Source organism: Parasteatoda tepidariorum, chromosome X2 (genome assembly GCF_043381705.1).
Source record: "Parasteatoda tepidariorum isolate YZ-2023 chromosome X2, CAS_Ptep_4.0, whole genome shotgun sequence".
In the NCBI taxonomy this organism is placed as follows: Eukaryota; Metazoa; Arthropoda; class Arachnida; order Araneae; family Theridiidae; genus Parasteatoda; species Parasteatoda tepidariorum.
The window spans coordinates 34292047-34310986 of NC_092215.1; the positions used below are offsets into that span (position 1 = coordinate 34292047).

General features: G+C 27.5%; 1 protein-coding gene across 5 annotated transcripts in view; it reads left to right on the forward strand.

The window, feature by feature from the left end:
• The window catches only part of LOC107454836 (uncharacterized), a 41727-nt gene that overhangs the window by 13633 nt on the left and 9154 nt on the right, over positions 1 to 18940 (forward strand). For all 5 annotated transcript variants that reach the window (XM_043050343.2, XM_043050342.2, XM_043050341.2 and 2 more), the window contains 4 exons: positions 2196 to 2293; positions 3822 to 4037; positions 8026 to 8165; positions 10353 to 10578. In XM_043050343.2, the coding sequence (XP_042906277.1) occupies positions 2196 to 2293; positions 3822 to 4037; positions 8026 to 8165; positions 10353 to 10578 (680 nt within the window). The remainder of the gene's footprint in view (positions 1 to 2195; positions 2294 to 3821; positions 4038 to 8025; positions 8166 to 10352; positions 10579 to 18940) is intronic.

Below are 18940 nucleotides of genomic sequence, written 5' to 3' on the forward strand. Positions count from 1 at the left end.
TACCCACCTTAATGAATGACGGGAATTTCCCTTTCTTGCTTGAATCATTCTAGTTACAAATGGCGGATTATTATTTTCATATGTCAATTTTTTTTCGTTTTCTATATTTTAAGCAATAATATTTTTTTCTAATATTTCATATTTTATTGATTAGATATTCTAATACTAAAACATTCCCCTTAAAAATAATGTTTATTTATTTTTTGCTTCTTAGATTTAGATCATTTTAAGCTTTGTTCCAGAATGACATGAATTTCCTCTTCCTGCTTGAATCGTTCTAGTTCAAAATGGCGGATTAATATTTTCATAACTGTTAAATTTTTTTCGTTTTCCATATTTTCAGCAATAATATTTTTTTTCTAATATTTTATATTTGATTGATTAGATATTCTAATGCTAAAACATTATTCCCTTTAAGAATAATGTTTATTTATTTTTTGCTTCTTAGATTCAGATCGTTTATTGAATCATTTTAAGCTTTGTTTACCTTGGGGGTCTATTGTACGGAAAAATCTATTATATGGACTTCTGGAAGTCCCACCGATTCCGAATACGCGACTTTACACTGTATTGTTATTTCTATTCTATAGATTATATTTTAATTAATGAGATTTCTTAAGATAGGACAGTTTTAAATTCACCTACTACGATCAAAACTTAACTAAATTTATTGGAATTAATTAATTTTCTGAAATTAGCAGTATAATTGAATTATTGTAATATATGGGTGCCATATTGGAATTTCCCAAAGAGATCCGAAATTTGGCAAATTCCGAAATACGGAATTTTGTCGGTCCCGTGAGTGCCGGATTTGGGGTCCTATACTGTATACCTCTTAAAAAAATATTTTACAGAAAGTGGAGCAGTTGGCATTTCTGCTACAGGCATGAGTTATTACCAGAGAAAACAACCTTTGGACCTGTTTGAGTTTGCTTTCAAAAGTTGCAAGAGTTTATTTAATTTAACATAATAAGAAAGTTTTGTTGCCTAGGTTTTTTTCTGTGTTATCATGTTTAGTCCAGGCATTCATTCTGAGCATATTTTTAATGAAAAATTAAGAGCTGTTTTAAGAAATACTATATTTAGTGATATTGGTATTTAAAAATTAGTTATTTTAGTGATTACTTGCAAAACTTTTAAAGTATTAAATATTAAATATTTTTTAATTTGAGACCATATTTTTATTCTTGCATTTTCATTTTACGCAATTTTGTCTAATCCCACACTAGCCGTTTATTTCCATAAATGTTATATTTATTTTAGAAAGCGTATTAGATTTATTTTCTCCTTTCTATAGAGTTTACTCCTTGGGACCACCACCCCCACTGGCCCACACGTAAAGCTTAATATCTTTAAAACAATTTTTTTTAAAATTTGTTCAGTTTATTTTTTATTTAATATCTATTCAATCATCTCAATCACAAATTTTGAATTCATATTCAGCATACAACTGGTTAAGTTTTTTTTAACAGTTTATTTTTTCTTATGTAAGATATTTCTAATACACATGAAAGAACTTACTTTTAAAGAAAACAATTATTGATTTCCCAGCAGTATTCATTTAAAAGTTCATTTTACTTAAATGGCACATTTTTCTATTAATACATAGCACTTCTATAAAAATATCAAAAGAATGATAAACTATTGATCAAAACACTTATGCAGTATTCATTTTCTTGCAAAAAATTAAGTTATGTTATGCTCATTAATTTCTGTACATTCTATTTTTTATTTCACACATTGCAATTTATAATTCCTTTGACAAAATTATGATTCAACATTCAGTTATTATTTTAGCATTTTTAAATAAACATAATTAATATAATTTGTTATTTACAATTATTACTATTGGATAATTTTCTGTAGCACCATGCATAACAAATCAAAAGCTTTTTTGTCCCGTATTTCCACTTTCTCTCTTCTTTTTTTCTAGAATTCCATTAGATTTTATTATTAAAGTTTAAGTATTGTAGAACTATGTTTGAGGAGGATGTCTAATTTTAGTAACTATTTTTTGCATCTGGAAACTTACCTATTTTGGAGACTTTTTCATATCTGAAGCAACTAAAGTTACTATTTTTGGAGTATTACCCCAGTGGCAGCCCTGTATTTAATTTTTATTTTGGTTATTATGAGTCTGTCTTTTTAATTAATTTTTATTTCTGGTATTTTATGTAATGTATCCTATTTCTCAGATCTTATTGCTGTAGTACATCGTCTTGAACAGGAGTTGGAACAGTTAAAAAAAGCAGATACTTCTAATGTAGAGAATTCCAGGACATCTTACGGAAATGTAAGTTTTATATTTATATAGTATATATTTATTCAGATTCTAGAGGAAATTAATTAGGGAACAGTGGAGTAGCTAACGGGAGGCATTAGGGGTCATCTGTCCCCATGTGTAATCTTAGAGAGGTGCAAAACTTATGAAAAATACTTGAAAATAAATTCCAGAATAAACTGTTTCCCCTTTTTAAATATCACCAGTTTTATTTGCAAATTAAGGGCCCCATAGCTTTTTTTGGACATGATTTTTATTACTATTATTATGGTTTGCTTTACTTAAAATAATTTTTTTTATAAAAAAGTATTTATAAAAAATTAGCAATATTTTGAATATAAAATGCACTTGGAATAAATCCTTATCATTAAATAAAACACAGTAAATGTGATCAAAAACATTTAAATGGAATAGAAACTACATTAACATATATTGTTAAATTATAAACTGAATTAAAAATTATTTAAGTTGTCAAGTTACATTGTTTTAAAAAAAAAATTTTTGTGGAAAAATCTTATTCTACCTAAAATTTACCTATCCAATGCCAATTGTGGTGGGTTTTACATAATCATTTTAAAGTGTCTATAAATCTCTCAACATAATGCAAGGTGGTGCAAAAGCTGAGTTTGTCCTCAGGAACTGTAAACCCTACCTACGCCTCAGTTAGGGAAGGATGTAGTAACTTTATATAAACTATAATAATTAAACATATAATGTAAATCTTTTATTGAAATGAGTTCAAGAGAGAATTAGAGATGGATTAATATATTATATGGCTCTAGGCACATAGATTTTTGCTGCTCTTTCTTTATTACAATTGTAAAATCTGTTATTATTGTCTCATGTTTTTCAACAAATTTATATTCATGTTTTCATTACCTTTTTTGATAAATATAAAATAAATTCATTACAATGTCATTTTATTACTGTTCAATGCAATTTATTTGCGTGAGTAAGACTGGTACGTATTCCCCAAAAATCTTAATGCAAAATCTAATATGTAGTTTTATAATGAATTACTTAAATAGAAGTTTGTTAGAAAAATTTCGTCAAACATAGTTTCAAGTTAATTTATGAGATATTATATTTATAAGCAGCCCCATTAGTTAACAGTTATATTCTTCTCCTACCATGACATGGGCCAAGGTCTGATTCTCTATTCTGAAGTCTGGGTGCTTCTACTTAAAGCACTTTCTTGGATCATGTCTTAGTGATTTGGAATCTACTATAATGTAATATCTCTGGCTGTTTCAGAGTGAGAAATGCAAAATACTTCGCACATCCTTTCTAAATTTTGGTTGTGTAGTGCATGCATATACCGAAATTTTCTTATCATCATAAAGAATTGATCCCACACCATCGCCAATAGCTAATTAGTGTAGTTCTAATACACCATTATCAATAAAACTAAACCAATTGCATTTGTGAAAACAAAATAATAAAAGTTTGAATTTTTTTATTAGAAGTGTTTTTATTTTAAATTTTAGTTTATTAATTATGCATTTGAATGTTCTTATTTATATCTATGCATGAATTGTAGAACATGGATGGAGTACTTGACAGCGGAATTGGCTCATCAGAGAGAAATTTTGTTACAGAAGAAGATAATTCTCAGCTCAGAACTGAGATAGAAGAATTAACTGACAGACTAAGTGAGGCCCAAGAAAAAATACTCAATGCCAAAATATCAGAAGACAGAATGGAAAAAAAGGAAAAACTCATGAGGGAAGTTGAAAGCCTCGAAGAGTCTTGTAAGGTAAATGCGCTATGTTCAATATTAACAGAAAATTCTTTTTGCTATTGACTCTTTTTTTTTTAATTCAACCTCCTACACAACCACTTTAATATATTAAAATTAATTTCTAAAATTTATTTTAACGAAATAAACAGTAGCAATAGTTTTAAATACTGTTTAACTTAAATTCTTAACTAAATGCTTCTCATAAGAATGTAAATAAAATTTATCATAAATTCTATTAAATATTTGTAGTAGATTTGATGTTAGAAATTTCGCTTTTATCATAGATTGTAAATTTGTTTGTTTTTATTTTGTCTTGATATTTTAAAATTTAAAATAAAGAACTATTAATCAATATCCTGTAATGATCTTTTTGTAGAACTCTCCTTTTTGAACCCCACAATCTACTCTGACATTTTTTTCTTAAGTGCTGTTACATATATGCTTTTTTCAGGTTTAGCGTATTTTGATACTGTTATACTGATTTAAAAAATTTTCTTGCATAATTTTCCATCCTTTTATGGCACTATTCCCCAATGGGGATTTTGGGTTGTTAACCGATGTTGTTTCTAATTTTCTTGTTCTTGGCTTTAGATTTCCGTTAGGTAATTTTCATTATGGTTAGATCCCTTATTACATCATCTAACCATCTCTTTTTGGGTCTTCTGGGTATTTAGTTCATCTGTTATTAAAGATTTTTCTCAGCCCCATATTTTCATTTAATCTTTCTGTATGGCCTAACCATGCCAATTGAGTTTTTTAGATTGTGTTGCAGAGACTAAATTTGCAATTATTTAAAGTACAAAAAGAGATTTATTGATTTGTGCTAAAAAAATAATTAGCTCTACTTTTAAGTTGGGATAAATTGGGAACCTTTTTTTATATTTTACCATAGAACTTGTATATTTTAAAGTTTCTATTTTGTCGAGGCTTTATGTTATTATTCTATAACTTCCTTTAAAATTTTTGTAGGTGTTTAAAACTAATAGTCTGTGAAGTTGTAATGCAGTTTCTTTTCATTTGGCAAGAAAAAGTTCTCATGTGCATCTTCAATGACCAATGATTCAATAATGAATTACTTATGTTTCTTATCTTTTTGTAAAATGTGTAATAGTTTTTAACTTTTAAAATTTATGAGAAAAGTGAGATGTTTTATTGTAATTGTAACTTACCATTTTGAAATAGCTCCTCGATTTTTTTTATTTCTGCTTTCTGTAATGCAAACAAAGACTCTGGCACTCATCAATAGAAGGATAATTCATTTTTCTTACAACTGACTTAATAAAAAAATCGCTACATTGTAATTGCAACATAATTAGGGATTCATTTCCAGACTGCTTGACTTTCAAAACCAGTCATCAAAAATGTAGGTTAATTTGCCATTCCTTGAAAGAAAATAAGATTTTTGCACTTTTATTGAGAATTTTACAATGTGATAACTTTTCACGCAAGAAAACAGCAGCAGCTAGAAAACTTATCAAAACAGTATTGTGAGGATCCAAGAGGATGGAAGGAAACACCATCAAGAAGAGCTCAGTATTTTAATAATACATTCACACATCCATTTTACAATAATGAGTAACAACATAGCATTGACTAAAATAGAAAGTAACTTGAAGTTTTACCTAAGCTGATTGGGGTAAAACGGGAACCAGAGAAGGTTCGGGTGGCTCTTCTTGCGTCATCTCATTTGGTAAGAGTCAAAACAAAGACTATTGTTTTTGTTTGTGCAGATAGAGAGGTAGCGCCATCTGTTGCTATGAATTAACTATCTGTTAGAGTATGTTTTATCTTCAGATTTTTATGTTTTGGAAATATGCTATAGTTTCTAAAAATTTATGTGGTATGTATTCCAAACTGAATTCATTCAATTGATGATTTGTTTGGTGCATTTTCTGTAAAGTTTTTATCGCAATAAGTAATTTTGGGCTTCTGTTATTTATATTTGTATTAATCAATAACATTTTATTTTGGAATAATTTCTTTACTTTGGACATTTGAGTTATCTATGTTCGATCTATATAATAAGCAAAGTTAGTTATTAAAGTTACATGCTAATGGAAGTTTATTGCAGTTTAAAAAATATATTCATTTGTCTTAATTTTTTACTGATCTGCTGTCCTCGTAACTGACTTTGCTCTCCTTCTTCAGGGTGCGTAGCATTTTTATAAAGTGCTTATAGTTGCTTATTTTCGATTTTCGTTTTTTAAAAGCCCTTGAAGGTGCTTTTTTCATTGGGTGTTTTTAAAAAGTGCTTGATTTTCCCTTTTCGAATATGAGATTTTTTTTCTTTACCATGTTGATTTTAGCTACGTATTATGAGCTGTGTTCGATGAGATTGTTACTCTCTCATTTTCCACTCTTTGATATCGATCCGCAAAATATCTTGATCATTTTATAACTGCGAATATAATAAAGAAAAGAGTTCTTTGTCATAAACTAGTTGTTTTATCATGATCATGTGAAGTCTGTGAAAATTATTTTGCATTTTGTTAATGTATATAATGCATAAAAATATTTTTTGAGTGCTTGAAAAGTACCTAAAAGGTGCTTATTTTTTGTTGAGAAATTTGGCTACGCACCCTGTTCTTGCTATCCTCATAAGTGGAAGTTTATTGAAAAGTTGCATGATTATGGCATATCTTTAATTGCAAAAAAATCTGTGCACTATTTTTTTAGAATTATAAAAAACTAAAACTGTTAGCATGCTTTTATCCACATTGTTTATTTCACTTGAGATATTTACATCTATTACATAAAAATAAGGATTTTAACTGAAAAAGTAAGGAATATGTAAGCAGTTGTTGAGACTTGAGAAGATTATAATATTATATTTGTTTATATTATTAAGGTTATTCATTATGTGTGGAAACGAAACCAAGAAATCTTACTTTTACAAAATTATCTTTGTAATTTTGACTTATTTTTTTGTTAGGATATTTTTTATTCTGTTTAAGTACTAAGAGTAATAGATGAAGAAACTGATATTCAAATTATAATTATTTCTTGCTACTTACATTTGTGAGGAGCCATGGTATCTTTATCGCAAAATAAATTCAAAATGTGTAATGAAGATCTGATGTATTGAAACCGTTTAAAATGAACATTTATATGAAATTCCCCCCTTTTGAATCAAGGTAAAGGATAGTATGTGAATCATGCAAGTAGTTCATATAGTGTATTTTTAAACAGTTTTCTTTGAATTTTAATCATTGTAATTACATGAAGTTTAAATAGATTTAAGTGTAATTTTTTATTTCTAATTATGTATTTATTTAACCATCTGAGCAATACTTCTGGCTTTTTCCAAACTTTTAGCTGCAAGCTTCTTTGCATGAAAAAACTGGTTTCCCCATGTTATTCAATGGGAGAGTAGTGCGTAGCTGGGAAATTTCCTTACAATTTTATCGAGAGGTTCAATGCCTGAAGTATTAACCGTCATATTAATTTAGTTAAAAGAAACATTTTCCCTGGTAAAGGGGTGTGCTCAAGTAAGGAGTGTTCTCTCTACTCTAAATTTACTGAGATAAAGTAGTATATACTATTTGTATTATACTATAAATTGTATTATACTATAAATTGTATTATACTATTTTAAGGTCCTTAATATTCAGTTTTTAAAAAAAAGCGCTTAATTTTTTTTGAGAAAAGTTCTTAATGTTTGAGTGGGAACCAGTTATATACATAAGGAACTTTTAATAGGGAGAAAAAAATTTATTAGCGTGCATAGCCTAAATATGATTTTTTAAAAAGTGCTTAAAAATATTTACTGATTACTTTAAAGTGTGCTTATTTTTTGTTGAAAAAATTAACTACACAACCTGAGAAGAAATTAACGCTTACAGAGATACTTTATTATAATACTAAAATGATTGTAGGTCTGTTTCTGTGACATTATTAATGTTCTTTTTTTATTATTTTACTGTATTATTTATTTATTGTATTTATTTAAAATGTAAACTATAATTTTAAATGTATAATTTTTTTTCAATTTTCTTCTTTTTAGAATGCAGACAAACTAAGGAAACTATATTGTGTAAAATATAAAAAGAAGATGGTTGCTTTAGAAAACGAATTGTGTAGTCAACCTGACCTTAATACCAGAAAAGCAAAATGGTTAAGACGTTTAATTCGTTGTAATGAAGGGTAATGCTACTTTATTTTCTATGTTTTCAATTCACTTTATGAAAGGAAGATTATTGACATTCGATAAATGCTTGTGTACAATATTTGTAATTTTAAGGAAAAACAGTTCTTGTCCGACCCGATTCTAAAATTTGATTTTTTTGTCAACTTAAAAAATTGTAAATTTCATTTTGAAATTTTTAGGGGATGTAAATAAAATGATTTGATATTATGTATAGATTTATTTTTAAAATTTCAATTGAATGCTTGTTGTGAGAAACTCATACAAGGAAAAGAAACATAAATTATGCAGAAAAAAGTCTCATACTCTAGATGTTTCTATAAGTGCAATGACTTTTGAGAAAATTGGTTAAGCCAAACCTTTGATGAAAATTTGGACATGCTGTCTTGTTTTTCATCAAATTTTTTATTTAAATTCAAAAGTTTTCATCAATTTTAATCAATATTAATCCAAGAACATTGATTGTATAATGAGGCCTTAGTAATTTTTTGCACTAATAAGGGAAATTAAATTAATAACTAATCTAAGCTGTGAGACTATAGAGTTACTAATAATATTTCATTTGAAAAGTTGTTGGAAGAATGTGTTAAGTGATGTTTTACTGTGTTCAGTCCTTTTTCGTTTATACATTTCCTTCAAAGTTTTTCATTTCTGTTCCATGTATGAGGCATGTGTTAGTTTTGAGCAGCCTTATTTACTAAATAACTTACATCAAGAGAACTGTGAAGTCTAAGCAAAAATAAAATCCAAAAGCATGTCAATATCATGTTTTTAACTCTAAAATAAACTACCTATTACAACACTTCACTTTCAGTTTTCAAATTAGAAATATATGGTTTATGAATTATTGAATCCTTTGCCACAAAGTTAACAGTGGTTATGAATGTGTGTAAGAGATTGATTTCCACTTAAAGGTGAAACATACACTTTACATCACGATAATAAAAAGTACCTTAATTTCGCAGAGATACGCCACAGTGTTATTGATTTAAAACTTGAAAATTTAGTAGGTAGGTGTATATAACAGGGCGGCCTATATAGTAGGGGTGCACAACCTTTTTGAGTGAAGGGCCACATGCGCGGACTGTATTTCAAATTGCCAATTAGTGCAGCTCTAATGTATGTTTATCAAATTAAATACTGGAAGCATAGTGTTGATAAATTTTTTTAGTGTTAACAGGGTGGCCACCCACCTGGAAAATCTTGAAAACCTGGAAAAATCTGGGAATTTTAAAGAAAAGCTGGAAATTTTTTTCTTTGATAATTTTTTTTATTTCACTAATTTAAAATATTTTCTAACTTTCTTAATTTAAATTATTTCATCCATTATACCCACTTTTTTAAGACAGAAATGTGTCTCCAAACAGTTGAAATATCATCAACTTAGCGATACTTTGCTGCATCAAAATTTGAACATCATTGTTGAACTAGAATGCACACATAAAATTCTTCCATGGTTGCTTTACGAATGTAGAAACCTTTGTCCGCTATGGAACTGTGCAATTTAGGAAAGATTGTGGTGGAGGTGGAAGAAGGGATTAAGATATTAGCTTCTGTTTTTAAATTCTGTCTTTAGGCTGAATTCATTTATGGTTTCCATGTTGACAAAATGTTTTTGTATTTTTAACCTCATAAAATTCTCCAAAAATTAGTTGGAACATATTTTAATTAAAAAAAAAAAGTTTTTTTTTTGGTTAATATGATTTTTGATTCAAAATTTTTTACCAAAACATCAAATAATAAATAAAAAATTCTGCCGGGCTGTCAAAAAAATTTTTTTTCAAGATGATATGTTAAAAAAAAACATTTTGAATAAAATATTTTATAATATAGACACTTTTCTTGTACACATCCTATACTTTATAAGAAAAAGAAACAAAAACCTGGAAATTTTAAGATTTTTATCTGGAAAACCTGGAAAAATCAGGGAAATTTAAAATTTGATTTGAGTGGCCACCCTGATTAACTTCTAAAAGATTGATATTTTTAATTACCAAGTACTGCTTTACCTCAATATAAAACTAGGTTAAAACTCTTGACAGATTTCTGCCAGTTGACTTCACTGAATAAGTTAAAAATTTTAAAATTCTTTTAAATATAATCAAACAATTTTAAATTTAGCTTTCATCTTTTTAATTCACTTAATGTAAACAAATTTTGGAATTAATATTGTATACATTTTTTAGTAAACTAACTAAAACTCAACCGAAATCACCTCTGGAGCCCAAACCAGATCGCTACAAAAGTGTGGAGCATCTGATTTACCACCGAATGATCGAATCAACCATTGAAAAGAATGAAGAGGAAGCTGCTCCACTCAAAGAAGAAACCACTAAATCTGAAGAAGTAATGGTCAAAATTAATGATGTTTTGTTGGATCAAAGAAAGAAATCTTATATTCTTTCAGAAGTAGTAAGTTTTTCTGATCTTCTTTTATGTCATTTAAATTAGTTTTTTTTTTTACATAATTAAATTTTCCATTATTTAAGTTCTTTCATTTTTACATTACCATATGAAAAAAGGATGATTTTTTTTACAATTTTGAATTTTAATTGCTTTTGGCAATCTATATTACTTTAAATAAATATAAATCTGCAATTTTTAAATGCTTACATGAGTGCTTAAGTATACACAATGTATCAAAACTGTACACATAACCCAAAAAATGTCGCTAGTAAAATCTCCCATTTGTTTTATTTCTCCAATGTTTGCAGGTATGACATTTTATTTTATTACTTAATGTTAGAAATATTTTCTCTTACGGGTGTAAATAATTTTGTATACTATGTATGTGGTGTGTTGAATATTTATTATTGAAATATTTTCAAATAACATTTTTTATGTTAAAAAAAAACAATTAAAATCTTGAAAATTTAAAAACATTTTGAAGCATTATTTTTTTTATTTATTTAATGCTGTAATGCATCAAAAATAATATTGTTAAATTTTAAGTTCTATGATGTAAAACGAATGACAAAAAGTTTGTTCTTTATTTTTCCTACCATTGCATTGCATTGCTATTACAACAAACCTTTACTATTTTAAGTGTATATATTTATGCAATTCATTTATCTTATTCTCATTTTTATTCATTTTAAGTATTTTTTAATCAAAAAATATACTTCCTTGAATATTTCCTTTATATCAAAATTGGTATTTAATCTATTGAAAAAATAGCATAACAATTAATTGATATTAATGCTACAACTTACAAATTGTATGCTGCTAAATAATGTATTCTGCTCAATAATTCTATATGGCTTAAAATGCATTTTTATAAATAAGGGTGAAAACAGTTTTCAAGGGTGGAAACAGCGTTTTGCATGTATGCATGACTAAAGCAACATTTAGATATCAAATGTTATTGCATATTAAGTGAAATTGTTAAGTAATAAATCAAGTTCATTCAAAACCTTGAGTTGTTATACTTTTATTTTTAAAAAAATAATTTTACTCATGCAAGTCAATTTCAACATTTTTTCGATACTTTTAGTTCTAAGAATTGAGGAGGATTTTTTTTCATTTTTGCTGTTTTTATTATAACATATCATTTTAAAGGAATGTCTCATACTATTAATTCATTGTCACTTTTCCCTGTACTGTAATATAGATAAGCGGTAACATAGAAAACTGTAGTTTTCAGTGTTAAAGTTTTGTTTTAGGAACTAAGAACAATTTGTTTTTTGCTGTTTTTCTTTTGTTCTTCTTAATTAACTTTTCTTTTTTTTGGCATTTTTATTATGACACAGCATTTGTTTAATGAACGTTGCTAATAAACTTAATTTTATACCGATTTTTTTTCTTCTAAAAATACGGCAATGTGAAAAATTTAACTTGAGATTTTCAGCATTAGATATAAACATACAAAATTAAGAATGTTTTTGGTTTTTGTTTCTATTTAGTTTTTCCGTTTTTTCAATTTTTTTATCGACATTTTTATTTATTTCTTTTTCTACAATGGCAATTTTTAAGAGCATTTCTGTTAGACTTAATTTTTTTTTTTAACTTTATCTTGAATATATGGTAATTGAAAAACTGAGATGTTCAGGTTTAAAATTTTATTTCGAGAATTAAGATCGATTTTTATTTACTTAGTGTTGCTTTTGTAGATAATCTTTAGTTTTTATGATAGCGCGACAATTTTAAAAGCCTTTCTGATAGGTCTTATTTTTTAGTGTTGTTTTATGAATACATAAAATATTTTTCTTGTATTCATATACCAAAAAATATTTTTCTTGAAATTGAAATTTTGGTTTCAGTGTTGCTAAGCTTCTAAAGTTGCTAAGCTTGCTTTGCTACTTGGTCCCTAATATACGGTATTTGGCTGATTTTTTTGCCGAATATTCGGCATTTGACTAAATCACAATTCGTTACCACATTCGACTGAATCACATTCGTTACCGAAAAAACGAAGGAAAAGTAGCTAGCGATTAGAAATTCACGTATCGTAATAACATCATGGTTAAATAATGATATCATTTAAATCATGTGGAAAAGTATTGCAGTAATTGAAATAAAGAAGCACTTAAAGTTATGTTGAACTCAGCACGAATAAAGCGTGTCAAATGCGCGATTTGAAACTCGCATGTAGTAATAAATTAATCATAAATTTTCATACTACGTAAGAATGCAAATCAATAACTGCTGAAAAAATGATTGAAAAAAAAGAAAGAAAGAATTGCAAAAAAAAAGATTAAAAAACCAATTTTTTTACGATGTCATTGGCAAAAATAAAGTGTGCCAATAAGTGATTATTTAAATGAGCAATCCGAATCTCGCGCGTCGTAATAATATCGTAATAAAAATTCGCGATTTTTGAAATCACATTGAAATAATTGCTTTAAAAAAATCCTTGAAATTTATGATAAAATCGGCTTAAAGAAAGCCCAAAAATTGCGGACCACACTTCAGTGGTTGGCGAGTCGCAGGTTGTGCACTCCTGCCATACGGATTAATAAAAGAAATGGTTTAAGAGTAAATATTTCAGTCATATTTCTACCTTCTAAATCTATAATGAATTGTGTAATTATGAAGTTACTGAAATGATTCTTTGAAAATATAAAGTATAATGTGTTGTATGTTATTCATAATTAGCTCTAAAGTTAACGATTGGAATTTCTAAAAACATTGTATATATTCAGGAAATAAGTTGCACAGATCTTTCGTAGCATGTGGTATATTCATTTTTATTTTTAAGAATGAACATGAACAACCGATATCTGCATTATACATTGTTATTCCATTAATAAATATAGTACAGAACCCGTTATCCGGAAATCGGAAAACCAAAAAACCGGAACGAAATTAGATAAATTTTCCCACCATTTAAAAAAAAAAATTTTTTTTTCCTCATAAGATTTTAGGATTTTTCTTTCTTTTTTTAAAGATGTTTACCTTACCATCATTTTGGAAATAATTATTAGTGTATTACTTCATCGTTTTTTCTTCTTTTTAAGATTATTTCCAAATATATATATATTTTTTTACTTGGGTTTAACAATAAAAGAACGGCTTTTTGTAGCGATTCAGAAAACTGGAAAAATCAGTTATCCGGAATAGCGATTGTCCCGATCGTTCCGGATAATCGATTCCCTACTGTAATTTCATTATATGTTCACTGTGTATAATTAAAACTTTCTTTTATATTAAACAAAATCTTCACCTAATAACGTATAAACAAGTATTAAATTAAACACATTTTTGGTTCTCGTTAAAGTGCAAAATATAAACTTAATCTCCAGTGTCATGGCAATTCCATTAAACTAAAATTATTTTTATTAAAATATTTGAACATAACAAAGTTTTTCTGCTTTTCAGTCCATTAGCAAGTTCACAGTTTGATCTAAACTAATTTAAAGTTAAAAAATATTCCTTCTAGTCTGGCTGTCATAATTGAAGCAACGAATAACTGCGTAATGAGATGAGATATGTTGGCCTTCAACTGATATTTTAAATTAGTTTTCTGTCAAATTTTGGGTTTAATATTTAAACTTTATTTTTGAACATGGATTTTACAGTAGATGGAAACAGGCAATATGTTTCCTTAAGTTCTCCTGAACCCTGTTCACACAATCAAGCATACTCTGCACCCCTTGAGTATACAATATAAATAAATTATATGCGATAAGTAGAATGTTATGCATATTGAACATAATTTGTTTTATAGATAAGTATTTAGCATATTTTTTAATCATGTACTTTAATTTTTTTACGTATTTAGTTCTTTTATATTAAATCCGATTAATGTTTTATTAATGTGTGATTAAAAATCATATTTATGAATTACGTATTACTTTTTATAATTTTGCATAAAATAGGGGTGCACAACCTTTTTGAGTGCAAGGCCACATGCATTGACCAATGAAGGGCCGCAAGCCAAAATATTTAGACAGACATATTGATAGCAATTGTATTAGTAATTATTATCTAAATATTGTTCTAGGCACTAAATTCTTTTCGCCAATTAACCTTGCAATATCTTTGCATAAAATAAAATACTTTTAATTGTTTAAAATTAAAAACTGCAAAACAGATTATTAGGAAAAAGAACAGAATCAGAAAATCAAAATCAATTTATCACTAAAAACTTCAGATAAATTGAAATAATTAATAACTATGGGGAAATTCATGTTTTTTTTATTATATTACATTATACAAAAGTCCATTTAAACATAAATTTTAACATTAAAAAGTTTGTTCATGGAATTAAATTTAAAATAAATTAATATTCTAATTATTAAAGTAAATGCAAGTTAAATACTTTGATTTAATGAAAGTTATATACTTTAACTTTAAAACATTTATTTTAAATTAATTTTAAGAGGCAGAGGGGCTGAGAGAAGGAAGAAATAGAAAGAAAGAAAACGTTAATTTTGAAGGAGCTATTTTCCTAAATAATAAAAAACTGTTACGATACTTGCTTACAACTTTTTATGACCAATATTTTTTTTTATATGACACTTACTATTTGCAATTAATACACATGTATATTAACATGAATTAAAATTTGCATTACTTTACAAAACTTATCTTGATTAAATGTTTTTCCAGTTAAAACTTAATAATATACAAATCATTTCCTTGGCATATAATCATAAATGATATAAATGGTTTAAAAAATTTCTTGATCGTTATCCTGTAATTTGCAAAATTTTTAAATATTGTGATAATTTTATCTTGATCATGTGATAGCTTTTCCGTGCCATTAAATGAAAATTTAATGATTTTGTTTAAAGTCTGCTCTGTAATTTTGGCCAAATTTAAAAAACTCTGTAAACAGGCCAAATTTATTCTGGAAAAAAGTCTTTTGACCAAGCTGTTGTTGTGGGCAGTATTAAACTTAGGGCAAATAACTTAATCAGCTTTGGAACCTGTCCCAGATGGTGTTCTTCCTTTCCTGATTTTTAAATCGCGTGAATACAAATAGCGTTGTGTAATTTTTAAATTGTGTAAATAAAAAACCTGATGCTTGGTTTTCAAATTGAGAGAATACGAATTGAGATGTGTGGTTTTTATATTGCAAGGAGAATCTCAATGTATGATTTTTAAAACGCGTGAATATGAATCACGATATGTTGCTTTAAATTGCATTAATTTGAATTGCTGTGTATGATTTTTGAATTGCGAGAGGAGTAACAATGTATGATTTTTTTAAAGCTAGATCACGAATCGCGATATGCAATTTTAAATTTCTTGAATATGAATCGCGATGGATGATTTTTAAATCTCGTTATGTTAATACGAAATGCGATGTGCAATTTTAGGATCACTTAAATACGAATTACGATGTGTGACATTTAAATTTCAAAAAGAATCAAAACCTATGATTTTTAAAAAGCTTGAATACAAATCGCAATATGTGATTTTTAATTCATATGACTACAGAAAGAATAGATTGGTTGTGTGCTGTTAAACTTGCACGTGTTCATGGGACTAAAAAATTTGTACATGTTTTAATTTATTTTTTTCAAAAGGGAGTGCATTTAATATAAATTCATATTGACACATTTTGTGTTTTTCTTATTCCTTTCCCAAATGTGATGATTTTGTTTAGTTACAAAAAAATTAAAACAGAATTAAATTTCATGGGTTGTAATATTGTATTAAAATATCGGAATATTCTATATCACAAGTAAAAATGCATTAATAACAGCAAATAAAAATATGTTCAAAAACCTCTATTATTTACGTTAAAATCGGCACAAATAGAGCACATAAAGAGTAATTAATTTAATGCATGTTTCAAAACTCACGTGCTGTTAAACTATTGTTTTTAAAATATTAGAATTTTTTTCAGTGTAGAAATAACTACCAAAAAACTATAAAAATCCCTTTATATATTACAATGAAATCGGCGTAAATAAAGCTCATCAAAAAGTGATGTATTTAAATTATGGATTCAAAATTAAAGTGTCACAATAGCGTATTAAAAATATCGGGACTTAGTAGAAATGTGTAGCAATAATTGTCAAAGTAATGAATGAAGAATAATTTAATTTGCGATAAAATGGGCAGAAATAAACCACGTCTAAAAACAGTTATCTAAATTAGCTATTCTTGACTCGCATATCGTTCTAAAATTTAAAAGCAACGCGTAACTGCGTAGCAATAACTGCCGCTAAAAGGATCAAAAGTCAATAACATTTGCTATGAAGTTTGCGCAAATAAAGCATTTCATAACATTCAAAGATTGCAATTTCAGAAACTACGTGAAATGGGGGTAGCAATAACTACCGAAAAGTCATTGGATTCACGATGAAATCGGTACACACAAAGAGCGCCAAAAGTGATAACTAAAATTCGAAATTCGTGTATCGTAATAATGACGTATTAAAAATATTAGGATTTTCAAAACTATTCGTGAATCCGTAGCATTAACCTTAAAAAAAAACTATCGCAAAACTACATTGATTGAAATTGGGTGCGTCAAAAGCTTAAATGCGAAAATTTCCGAATTTTTTTCTTTTTCTAAAAAATTGTAATTTTTTGTTTCTCATTTTGCCGCAGGCCGCATTTCGAGGGTTGGCGGGCTGCAGGTTGTGCACTCCTAAAAAGTTACAAAGTTAACTTTACAAAACATCTTAGTGCATATATTTTATATCTCTTTGTACAGTAGAGAACCATTTATCCGGTATCCAGATAACCGGGAAACCAGAAAACCGGGAAAAATTTTGATCAGTTTTCCTGCCATTTTAAACTAGAATGATTATGAAAAAAAAGCGGAAATTGAACTCATCATTGAAGCTGAGTAGAGGAAAATGTAAGGAAGGGGAGAATTTTTTCCCCTGTTTACCCAGAGAAACGTCATTTCCTCCGTGACCTTGTAGGCAAGGAAGGGAGGAATGTTTTATTTTCTCCTTTAAGCTGTCAATCAAGCTCAAGGGTGTGGCATGCTGATTTCGTTTTCTGTTTGATTTACGAGGGGGTGGGGAAAATGCATTGCATGCATATCAGTGAACAGAAGATGAAAGAGAAAAATATATATCTATTTGACATCGATTAATAAAAATAAAATCTTTTTCTTCTGAATAAATTTTAATTCTTTGGAAGTGCGGTATCATTTGCAAGTTTTTATTGATGTGGAATCGCATCTGCTGTAATTAAATATCGTGTTTTTATCAACAAAAAAAAAAAGGAGAATTGTTTATTAATTTAAACATAGGATTATTTTATGAAGCAGATTGAAGTTTTGTTTTCCTGATTCCACTACGTTGATATTTTTTTCTTTTCACGATAAATTTCGCTCTCAATAAATTAATTCTTTTTATTCATAAATTTTATCATTAGTTTTTTTTTTAAAAATTCCGTTGATCTTGCCTTGTTCCGGATTTTAATATTTATGCTAGTGCCTTTTTAACTATCGTTTCGGTTCGATAGTTTTCAAGTGTTTTTATTTAGATTAATAAGTTTTCCCCGTATAATTAGGTATGAAATATATTGCGTTATTTAACCATTGGTTTTGTTTATATTAGTTAACTTAGGAATTGTAATTATTTTTAAAAAATAAATACGAGAATTTTTTATTTTTTAAACTTGTTTTTCTTGTCTAAACTTGCAAATTTTTTTATTCTTTTTAATGTTATTTTTCTACCATTTCTTTTTTCTTTTTAAAGTTAGGAGTACCTTTTTTTTTCTCTTACTTTATGCATATCACTTTTTCCTTCTAATTCGGGTTCAATAAAACATTGATTAACGAAACTTTTTGGTCGATCCAGAAAACTGGGAAATTCAGACATCCGGGATAGCGATGGTCTCGAGCATCCCGGATAATTGATTCTCTACTGTATTTGCAATTGTGTAAATTTTTTTTGCAAATCTGTTAATTTCTTTTTTTTTTGGTTGTTTGCCATAAATTTGCAACCATAATTGAGGGGCTGCTGTAAAATGTAGCCAGTGTTGATATTAACTGCATATTATTTTTAAATTTGCATTAATTTTAAATATTTATTTACTACATTCCCTAATACTATGTTAAAATACAAAATTCATTCACACTATTTTGGTCATAAATAACCAAATACTCAGGAAAAATTAGTTTAATTTTAATGTACGGAGCATAAAAAAATGGCTCACCCTTAATAACTTTCGATCTAATGATCAGATCTTCACGCTCTGAGACTCATTCTCAATAGTTCAAAGGGGTGGATCTCAAATACGCTAATTAATTAGTGCAGACATTTTAAGTTACGAAATCAGATACAAGAACATACTTTCTCTGAATAATAATACCTTTTTTTGATGAATTTGGATTCCTGACCCTAAAATGTGGGGTGTA